An 11187-nucleotide genomic window follows, 5' to 3' on the forward strand; every position below is an offset into this window, starting at 1 on the left:
CTCCTGATAGGTGTTGTCAAACTTACTGCTAGGTTAGAAAATTCCACAGTTCATAAATATTAAAATTAAATCTAAAAGCAGTGGAAAACGTAATGACACACTGGGAATATAAAGAGTGTATGCCAAAAAACTCCCCCAAACAGTTTACTGTATAGACCTGAATGGTACCAATAACCACCTTCGTGTGGCTGCTTGCTGATATCAGAGTAAGTGAAGCCAGATTTTCTTGTTATGTTGAACCTGCTTCATATTACAGGCCATTAAACTGTACAAAACAATAGATCCTGTCAGTAAATATGAGTTAAAACAGTCAATGGTGACAACAGTTGAGCCTGCTCAAAAACAGCAGCAGATCCTAGGAATGGATATTCAGAAACATCAGTAGAGGCACAGTAAATAATAGTGATGTATCATTAAAAAGAGGTCCTTTCCTGCCATCTGGGTTCAAAGGCAGCAATCTTTAATTACCATGTTTTCTATTTATCTGGTTCTGATTGGATGTTTGCGCTTGCTGTTCTCTGATTGACTCTCATAGGCTACCATCATGTCAGGCTCCACCCTCAGTCTAAACCATGATCCCACCCCTCTGCGGAGCACTCTGGGGCGCCAGGCGAGTTTCCAGGAGCGCAGCAACTCCAGACCACAAGTACATGCCACTGACCTTTGACCTCTCTCTGTGATATGTGTTATTTTGTGATATATTGTTTTTGAAGACAAGTTTCTCATGATTGTTCTCAGGTGACTCCTCGATCCAACACCTTGCCCTCTGACCCTCAGCGCCGAGCCTTCGCCATGAGGAAGATGAGGCAGGAAGTAAATGACATCCTAAACCAGAACCCTGTGGAACTTCACAAGGTAATGTTTGGCCTGTGTTTGCTCTCCTTAGGGAGGTTCACAAACCCTGTGATCCTTATTAACTGACAGGTGTGTTTTTGTACTCATAGCTCACTCTGGAGAAGGCGACAGACCTTGAGGATTTTGGTTTCAGCGTTTCTGATGGATTGCTGGACCGCGGCGTCTATGTTAATAACATCCGACCCGGAGGCCCAGCGGAACAGGGTGGTCTCAAAGCCTATGACCGAATACTACAGGTACAAAAATATACCAGTTTCACTAATCTCTCCACAGCCTTCAACTCTTCATTTCTTGGTTTAAATTAAGATATTTTTTTTCTTACAGATTAACCATGTGCGGACCAGGGACTTTGACTGCTGCCTTGTAGTTCCCCTGATTGCAGAGTCTCCAAACCGCTTGGAGCTTGTAATCAGCCGAAACCCTTCATCCTCTTCCTCCTCTACCCTGATGGCCAATCACACCGATGGCACAACCAACAGCAGCCACTCCTCTCAGCCAGTTGGCAGTGACCTGGGACCCTCAGATCTCTCTGTTGGCCAGGGAGAGGACAGCGGTCCAATCAAGTGGAGCCAACCAGGAGATGGCTTTGGGGCAGGGATTGGGATGGGGCAGGTTACAAACAATTCCTTATAGCAGACAAAAATTATGTCAGACTGGATTCAACCACACCAGACTGGAGAGGTCGTGAGGAAAAAGGGGACAACAAAGTTGAATCAAACTGATTTAAAACCAGTTTAAACTGGTTCGGAGTAGACCGCCCATGGTGCTACACACACCCTCTGGATGACCTTTGACTACTATAGTTTGACCCTTGAACTGCTAAAGCAGCCTGAAAGCACAGTGATGGACTGGAGCAACACCACACCTTTTAACCTGAACCAGTTCTGTATACTGGTATTACTGGTGTCACTGGAACCAGAATTCTAATGATCCTATTAGAGCCACAACTGGGGCTACTGGCCTACCTGGTCTAAGATTAATAGTTATTGATCCTTCTAGCCTAGAGCCATGGCTACTGGTTCTACTGAAGCCACAACTACAGCCAATAGTCTTAATGGTCTACAAGCCGAGAAATATAATCCTATGAAGTCAGTGCCACAGCCAATGGTCTTACTCTTTTAAGATTGATGGTTACTGGTTCTAGAAGCCTAGAATTCCAGGTTGAAGACACATGGGTTCTGGAATTATGGTTCCAGGTTCCACCAAAGTCCTACTAAGCAAGAACCTCAGCCAATAGTCTTAGCGTACCAAGACACACAGGTACTGGTCTTAGTGGGATCAGGACAATGGCTATTGTTTCTAGTGAAACCAGAGGCAAATATAGTTGTCTTACTGGTTAAAGCATTATTAATGTTTGCGGTCTCACTGGCCAAGGAACTATGGATACTGTGCCATTGCCATGGCCAGTGCTTGGTGAAGTCCATCCTGGATCCTGGGCCTACTAGAACCAGATTTGTGGCATTTGGCCGAGATCCACAGCAGCACAAAGACTGATGGGACACTAGTCCAGATACCGAAACCTGCTGATGGGCATAACAGTTGCCAAGGAGACTAGGGATGCTCTGATCAGTGTCTACATCTGATGATATTACTGAACATATACTGATTACTAAATCCTTATGCTTGTGTATAAGAAAGCCTTATGACAAAGTCTTCTATTTGATATTTAACCAGCTGGAATCACTGGTCCTCAGTACACTAAAAACTAGATTGTTCAAATGCAGAAGACAGGGTAAGTCTGAAATTACTGAAGGTGTAACTTTTCGAAGTAGTTATGCTTGACATTGGAAGGTTGATGGAAAGGTAGTTTTAGGCACTGCCCCACACAGGATTAAAGAAAGAAGCTTTCGAACAAGAAGGTACAGATCCCACAAGAAACTGGACCAGAAGGTTGTTTTAAGAGATGAGAATAAAAATGGTCCTGTTTAACTGCAAGTTTTGAAGAAAGGGTATAAGTGGAAATGGCGATAGAAAGAGAGGTCGAGCTCAAAAATGGTTGGGGTTAAGTGAGGTTTTGCAAGTATATAAGGCTGGATCCATAAGGTTATGATGAGATGTACCTCCTTAAAATAAATGCTCAACGTGACATGGAAACCTGAAGAGATATCCAAATTAAACAATACAAAAGGAAAGACCTCCGTAACTAGTTTGTCTGGCAACCCAGAGATTTATTCCTGTGGGCATTACCAGGTGTAGTTTTTCAAGTTTGATTATGCACTTTACCGAAGCAAAACTGTACAAGGTTTGGCTTGTACTTTGGCTCCACTGTTGAACGGCTGCTATAATTTATGTAACCTGCTCTCTATCACTGTTTAATTTCCTAAATTCTCCACAAATTACAACTGACAGTTCTAATATTTTATGACGCCATTCACAAAATTTACATCATTACTAACCATTGCTGCTATACAGATGAATAATATAAGAAAAGTTACCATCTGAGCAGAGACGTTGGTCTCTGGGGGAACACTGTTTTAAAATTTTAAACCAGAGCTGGACATTGAAACATGATACTGGTTTGTAATTAGCAGGAAAACCTGCAGCTGCATATATATTTATGATGTTTGTTGCACCTCAGCTTGAAACTAGTGAAAAGACAAAGATAAGGTGCTTTCGGACCAGAGAACTTTTTATCGGTCTTGTTAAACAAGCCTTTGTTAGTTTTTAGGATACACATGATATGCATGATTGGAGAACCGCTAGCCATCACTAAAGCTTCTTGAAGAAATTGGAGTAGGGTTAGAAAGGAAAAACTTGACAGCACACAACCCAAAACACTTCAACACATAAATCGCTGTGGTAAAGAGTTTCGGTTAAAATTTGCAGAGGGTAATTACAAAAAAGTACATTTAAAAAGCCTGCATAAAATCGGGTGTAACATCAGCTGAGTATATAAAACTCTTAGCGATAAAAAATGGAACAAAGCACAGAGAAATGACTTTACCTAGGCTCTATGTGGAGGCAACATAATATGATTTTTCATGTATACTAAATGCTATTCAGCTTTTACATGACTTCTGCATATCTATGCTCCAGGAGGAGGCCATGAGAAACTGGGACTGTTGTGGAGCGCTGCACCTATATATAACCTAAAAATAATATTGAGCAGAACTTATTTCAGCTTATTGGTGCAGCCCTCCAAAACAGTCCCAGTTTAGCATGTGTCCCCTTGGGAAAATAAATTGTCCATCTTTGCTATGTAGGCAATGTGAATAGAATAGAATCTGCAAACCATGCTTAGCTTAGTATATTTGGAAAGTGTATTTTGGAAAGCTATACATCTTTAATGCTTTTTGGTCCGAAAGTGCTTATAGTCCATATCTTCTTAGGAATTGGGGAATGCATTGCCTGCCATTAAAAGTAACAGTTTGAAATATTTTGTGCAAAACCATCTATTAATGGCTATTTCCTATAAACGTGTTTCTTAATTATGCAGTTTCTAATTAAATTGTTTGGCAAGCTAAGTTAAAAAATAGACAAAAAAGGAACCTCTGCAACACTGGGCACACTCCATCTGCTAAGGGAGGATGTGGTAGGATCCAAAGCTCCAGAACAGCTACTTTATATGCTTTAATATGTCAACTAGAGAAATTTGTTTATTTATATTATAAAGGACATTTTCTTTACGTTTAAAAAAAAAAAAAAAAAAATTATTTGTGAATTTTACCTTTAGAAAAAAATCAGTGCATTTTTACTAATGATCAGCTGATACTGATCGGAGCATCCTAAATGAAACGAAGGGTTTACTGTTAAAATTTTTGTTCTGTGCCATGAACGAGCTACAGGCTGGAAGAGTTACGGTAACCACGCTGTCAATAATAATGATGATGATGACACTGAGCAAGTTCAATAATACTTTTTCTACTGTTTACACCTGTTGGACTGGCCACACTGTGTATGTATGTGTGCGTGTCTGTGTGTGTGTATGTTACACGTTAAACACAAGGCCAGTTAAGCCCCTCCCACCTCAAGTCCCACCCAATCTACCCCCTGACCAATAGGCAACCAGGATGATGGACGGCAGTTCTGAAAAATTCAGCTGATTGGCTGGAACCAATCAGAAACATAAACATTTCCTTCCCTGCCTGTCTGTGATTGGTTCTTTTTCACACACAAAGACAACCAATCAGCTTCCAGGAAGAAGCCACGCATGCCCCTACCCCGACTTCCCCTCCCCATCCCCAGCCCCAGTGACAGTGATCTCTTATGCTAATCAATTGGTGTGTTTTTTTGATTGACTGTTGTCAATTCTGTTTGTTTGTTTGTTTCCATGGTGACTGAACCAGAAAATATGTAAAATAGATTTAAAAAAAAAAAAAGTTCAGTCCCCATCGCTGTTCACATCAAAAACCATCAAACCCTGAAAACACCATCTCATAATCACAAAAACTATGTTACAAAAGAAAAAAATCCTGTTAAAACAGGAAACCTGTGACGGTAAACACTTGTGTGTGTGTGTGTGTGTGTGTGTGTGTCTGAGAGAGAGTGAGTGAGTGTTTATTTTCGAGTGATGTCAACATCTTCCTGCTCTCACCTTAGTCTTAACTCACTATTTATAGTGGCCAATCAGAACCCTCCCTCAGCATCCCTGAGCCAAACAGTCCAATAGCTGCTGCTGTGCTTTGGATTAGAGCGTTCTGATTGGCTGTTTCTATGTGGATAGTTGTCATTGGCTGTTCTGCTCTACCCAAAATTTTCTAAATGCTCAGATGGGTTTTTTTTTTTTTTTTTTTGCAAGCAAATGGCTAGTATGTAGTTAGCATTAAGCTAGCAGACGCAGAGCACAGGGCTAGTGTAACCATAATTATATACACAGTACAAGGGAACTACTATCCTAACTATGTTTACTAGCTAATAAACATAGCAAGAGACTTGTAAGCACATGGGTAAAAACCGCTAACCAAAGATAAAATTTAGCCAACATTTTTTTATGTTAGCACACAGCTAGCCCAGTACCAGCACAGTCTGTGTATTGTTAGCACAAACCTTGCACTTCACTAAGGTATGGTTAGCTGTAGAGCTAAAGAATGTCTTTTAGCATCTTGACTATAAAAAGGCTGAAACAGCTCTATTGGTGGTATTCCACTGACACCTGAGTAGGCTAACTTGATCTAAGGTCATAACTATCATATGGCTAGCAGACACTGAACAAAGGGCTAGCGTAATCATAACAGACATAACACAAGGACCATAGGCTGGTTGTGTTTGATATCCATTTATTATTATGTTTATTGGCTAATCACAAAGAAAGAACTTGGTTGGCATATATTTAAACAGCTAGCCAAGGCTAACATTTATCGTAACATCCTATTGTATGTCAGGACACAGTTAAGCACAGCTCGTGCCCATTGTTAAAATCAGGGTAATGTGTTAAATAAAGACTTTTTTCTTATTTGCATTAGGCTAACATAACAGATAATAGAAATACATTTTAGCATGTGACCAGCAGATGCTGAACACAGGGTTTACGTAATACAGAGAATGCTAACATAAGGGTATTTTAGCTTCATTGAAAATCTCTTACTGATTTTTGGCTTATGTTAATGCATAACTTACATGTTGATAACAGAGCTATAATATAGCTTATGGTTAGTACTAAGTTACGGTTTCTAATTTTAGCAAAAGCAGTATACCACACATCAAATTCAACTGACAAGTGAGCAGCCTAACTTGGTCTGAGGACATTACTAACACATGATTAGTATGTATCTAGCAGACATTGAGCATAGGGCTAGTCTAACCATAACACATGACTATACACATAGAACAAGAAAATTAGGCTTTCTATATGTAACACCCATTTCTTGCTATATTTATTAGTTAATAAGCATAAAAATAATTTAATTAGCATATGAATAAAGAGCTATCCAAAGCTAAAGTTATTATGTTAGCACACGGCTAGTGCCAGCACAGCCCTTACAGACCTTTAACATAGGGCTTACATTTGCAAAACAAAGTTTTTCTCTTGTTAGCAAAAAGCTAACATGGGAGATAATAGAACTACAGTTTAGCATGTGGTAGTTGATGCAGAGCATTAGAGCTAACATAACTATAACATGTGGCTAGTTGCACATAGTACATGGATGGTAAGTTAGCTGTACAATTTTTCAACACTTATTTACTAGTGTGGTTACAACTTAACATAGCAAGGGCTTGGTTGGTTTGTAGGTAAACATAAGAGCAAGGAGCTAAAAATGTCTGCTAACAAGAGAGTATGTCAGTTTTATGTCAGCCTCTACTGATTTGTGGTTTATGTTAGCACATGAGTAACATGAACTATAATTTAGCTTGCGGCTAGCATTTAGGCGAGGTAGTAGCTACAGGTTCATTAAAGAGACCTAACAAGGTCTAAGGAAATGGTTCACATTGCTAATACAGAGCTAATGCCTTGAATTCAGGGCTAACACGTAGATGTTAGTGTTTTAAGGTTCAGCCAAGAGAACTGCTCCACCAATGGGAACAAGCCACAGGGCTGAGGGGTGTGGCTTCACAAGGGTTTGATGAGTGAGACCTAAAGCCATACACACTGTGTTTGTGCGCATGTATTAACATTACCATGTGTGTGGGTGTGTATTTGTTAGAGCCTGTGTGTGTGAGTGTGTGTGGGTGTGTGTGTGTGTGTATGTGTGTAACATTGCAGGGATTTGCACTCTAGTGATTCACCTCAGCAAGACATCCACCCACCTACAACCACACACACACACACACTAACACACACACACGTGCATTGCACTGCCATTTGAAATAGTGGGTCAGATTAGTTTCCATGTAGCTTCACCAACCAACCAAACTGTATTTTTCTTTAAAGGAACAGGGATGTTGTAAAGTATTTTTGTACAAATTTAATACTTTGGTAGCATGACGTTCCTGTTGTTTGTCCTGTCGGGCTCCACTGCTCTCCTCCACCCGCCTTTGTATGGACGATTACTGAGCAACAATAAAGATGAAGACCTGCTGGGAGAACTGGACTCTGTGTGTTGTCTGACATCAACACTCACAAGTTTGATTTTTTTTTTCTTAATACATATTTCATTTTACGTCTTTGACAGAAAGGAAAGCAAATTTGATGACCTGCCTGTCTATCCTGTGCTGAAAATTTCTCAAATACATCTTACCACTCATGGTTACCACTATTTTAATTTTTCAAAATTACATTAAAGTGTACGTAATAGTTATGCATTTAGAGAGTATTAACTAGATTTCCTTAAATTATCCAAAGATCTCAAAACTGTTTTATTCCATGTTAAGCTAATTTTAAATGCCTGATATTGTATTTGGTAGTTAAATAATACGGTAATGGCTTATATTTGTTAAAATCATCATAATTTTTTAATCATCCTTTCCTGTGAGAACCACATAACAGTAAAAAAAAAAAAAAAAAAAAGAACTTTTCTAGTGGTAAGTTAACAGAGCAGTGCAGGATGTTCTTTGTCACGTGGACTTTTCAATGATTATTTTTGAGGGTAATCATCATTGTAAAAAATTTAGGTTTTTCAGAATTGTTTAAGGAATTATACAACAATGACCAATTTTCTTGTTTGTTTTTTTCTAGTTATAGGAAATGACATCACGTCCGGTGTCCATTTTGTTTGTGGATCACATTTGTTTATATTTCAGAAGAGTCATAAATATTTTTACTATTCAAAGAAGCATCTGAGGGCTCTGAAAATATATTGAAATAAACAGGAAATGATTCTTAACTATGATGAAGCATAGGAAGGAAAGAAATATTTAAAATCATTTAAGATAGTAATTAAGGGATAGGGTGAAAAGCGAGAAAATAAACTCAGATGTTTTAGAGTCATTAAAGAAATAGTCAAAAAGAATAGTTTATCATATAAATTTACCAATTTGTATCATAATTTTGTGTCTTTTCTCTTATAAACTTGTCATGTTTTCTAGTAAATTTGTCATTTTTTTCTTTTGCATTTCCCATTTTTTCCCACCTTTTTTTATTTCTTTAAATTTTGCAGTTTTTAGTGTTTTCTTTTTGAGAACTAACACAAACCGGATGTGACGCTTCCGCTCGGCGCTCTGCTCTCGTTCCTGCTCAGTGTTTGATTGCTCTAGTCTGCGCTCCAGTGTGTTGTTAGCCGTTAGCTACTGCTGCTGTTCGAGTGCGCACGGTTTTATTTTGTCACCGGACTACCACTATAAGTATTTATCGACCACCCCACTGGATAAATAGACACCGAGCCCGGGACAAAGGATGTCCACTGCGTTGGAGAGCTACATTAACCGTATCCTTCCGCCGTTAGCCACTAATGTGCAAACCCTCTGAATGAATGGAAAAATGCTAGTTAGCTTAGCTGCATGCTTACTTGTTTTGTTAATTAGCGGCAGTTCAGAGATGTCTGTGAGAAACGGGTTGTTCAGAGCTGAGTTAAAACATGTTCAGACTTCTTAAATGTAGATTTCACATTTAAAATGAGGGAAATCTCGGGATTTTATTGCCGTGTTTGTATTATGTGGACCCGCTGATCAGAGAAGTTCTGTAAATGATTTCACAGTTTGATTCATGTTAAGATCACACATAGACATCAGGACTACTTTGAAAAACTGTAAACTCTTCTTTTTTTTAAATTTTGGAAGCATGCAACCTGCAGTTTTAAAGCTGGAGCTCATTAACAGACAGAAGCTAAGGTTACAAGCGCCTCTTGTGGACAGAATGGGTGGGCGGCATAGCTTTCAATTTTGGTGTGATGATAATTGTTTTTATTTGTACGTTCTGAATAATATTAGAGAGGTTTTGGTCCATAAAGGTGCTGTTTCTTTAACTCGTGCTGTTCCAGGTACCGTGGCCATTGTCACCTCGGACGGCAGGATGATTGTGGTGAGTCTGAACACATCCTTACCTTTACTGGACGATCACCCGGGATCAAAATCACTTAAAAAAAAACTTTTAATCAATTTTTAAATTATATTGGAGACAAATGCATACCGAAGACTGGTCAGAGCCTGGTTTGTTTAAAATCGTGTCATACACAAGCAAGTGCACCTGGAAGCAATGAAAGCATTAAAGTCGTTATTCATTTATATTTTAAACAGCAGTGGGCCCTGCAGAACTTCACCACTCACAATAATCAGGATTCACTGAAGTCAGAATTATTTTGGATTGTAAGTTATTGTTATTGTAAGTCGTGTCCTCATTGATTCATGCCAGTTTGTTTTTTCAGGGCACTCTGAAGGGCTTTGATCAGACCATCAACCTGATCCTGGATGAGAGTCATGAGCGAGTGTTCAGCTCCAGTCAGGGGGTCGAGCAGGTGGTGCTGGGACTCTACATTGTCCGAGGCGACAATGTGTAAGTCACGTTTGACCTTTGTTGATGATGAATCAATACTGAAGATAACAAATTAGTAAGGCCTTAATGTGAATTTTAATCTACAAAATCAGATTAACATGGTTTACCAATTTTATTATTTTATTAAGATATAATTTGTTATTGCAAAATGGGGTAATTAATAATTAGGAGTTAAGAAAAAAAATGTAAAAGTTTTTTTCCGTGATGTTTTAAGGATGAATGCTGTGGTTGCACATTTGATCCATGTAGCCCTATCAGAGTTTTGTTTTTGTTTGTTTGTTTGTTTGAAATTATTTTTATGAAGGAAAACCAAGAGAAAGACTCTTATTCTTAAACAAGGAGGAAAATGATGTGTGGGGATCCATACCTACATAGATAGATTCGTTACATTGTTTTATTTTAATGAACAAAAAATATTGTTAACAGTTCTGTTATGTAATTTGTTTATCATTGTTTATTGTTTTCCTTTCATATTTTATTTGTTCTTCCTGTTTGTTTTTGTTTGTAATCCCCTCGTTTGTTTTCTTGGTTGCACTTTTTCTTGTTTTGGTTACAGAGCGGTGATCGGGGAGATCGATGAGGAGACGGACTCCACTCTGGATTTAGGAAACATCAGAGCTGAGCCGCTCAACTCTGTCGTTCACTGACCTTTGACCCCTGATGACAGCGTGACTGTTGTGTGAATAAAGTTTATGGGAGTCTGTTTTAGGAGCAGGTGTGCTAATTATCCGGGATGAGCCGGAGCGTCCTGATAACTTGCTCGCCTGCTTCCTGTCTCTGACTCCTGGCTCTTGTTTTCTGTTTGTACTTTTTATAAATAAAGAAGTGAGATGATGAAAATGTTAGAGGAACTTTTTTATGCTCCTAAGTCTTTTTGTCAATGTGAGACTGTTAATAAAGTTTAATTTGTTGTGTTCTGAAAAAGAAAAGCGTTTTTGTTGTTTGTTTACTCAACAAAAATGTTTGACAAATTATATTTTTTAGTCAGAGGATATTGATCAGAGGAAAAAGTGAAAACTTTATGAGAA

General features: G+C 38.8%; 2 protein-coding genes across 7 annotated transcripts in view; both read left to right on the plus strand.

Moving 5' to 3' along the window:
• Positions 1-7818, plus strand: part of grip1 (glutamate receptor interacting protein 1) — an 80868-nt gene extending 73050 nt beyond the window's left edge. For all 6 annotated transcript variants that reach the window (XM_039601258.1, XM_039601260.1, XM_039601261.1 and 3 more), the window contains 4 exons: positions 536-646; positions 739-855; positions 945-1091; positions 1180-7818. In XM_039601258.1, the coding sequence (XP_039457192.1) occupies positions 536-646; positions 739-855; positions 945-1091; positions 1180-1488 (684 nt within the window). In that variant the 3' untranslated portion in view covers positions 1489-7818. The remainder of the gene's footprint in view (positions 1-535; positions 647-738; positions 856-944; positions 1092-1179) is intronic.
• Positions 7819-8889: 1071 nt separating this feature from the next.
• lsm8 (LSM8 homolog, U6 small nuclear RNA associated) lies at positions 8890-11088 on the plus strand. Its single transcript, XM_031737163.2, has 4 exons — positions 8890-9095; positions 9648-9688; positions 10032-10159; positions 10716-11088. The coding sequence occupies exons 1-4, from the start codon at positions 9065-9067 to the stop codon at positions 10804-10806; spliced, it is 291 nt and encodes a 96-aa protein (XP_031593023.1). The 5' UTR covers positions 8890-9064; the 3' UTR covers positions 10807-11088.
• Positions 11089-11187: the final 99 nt, after the last annotated feature.

This window comes from Oreochromis aureus, linkage group 17 (assembly GCF_013358895.1).
Source record: "Oreochromis aureus strain Israel breed Guangdong linkage group 17, ZZ_aureus, whole genome shotgun sequence".
NCBI lineage: Eukaryota > Metazoa > Chordata > Actinopteri > Cichliformes > Cichlidae > Oreochromis > Oreochromis aureus.

Excerpts from the sequence above, each read along its gene's own strand:
- lsm8 (XM_031737163.2), top strand. The coding sequence starts at position 9,065 with ATGTCCACTGCGTTGGAGAGCTACATTAACC. Across the intron at positions 9,689-10,031 it reads CGGACGGCAGGATGATTGTG|GGCACTCTGAAGGGCTTTGA; the intron begins GTGAGTCTGAAC and ends TTGTTTTTTCAG. Across the intron at positions 10,160-10,715 it reads ATTGTCCGAGGCGACAATGT|AGCGGTGATCGGGGAGATCG; the intron begins GTAAGTCACGTT and ends TTTTGGTTACAG.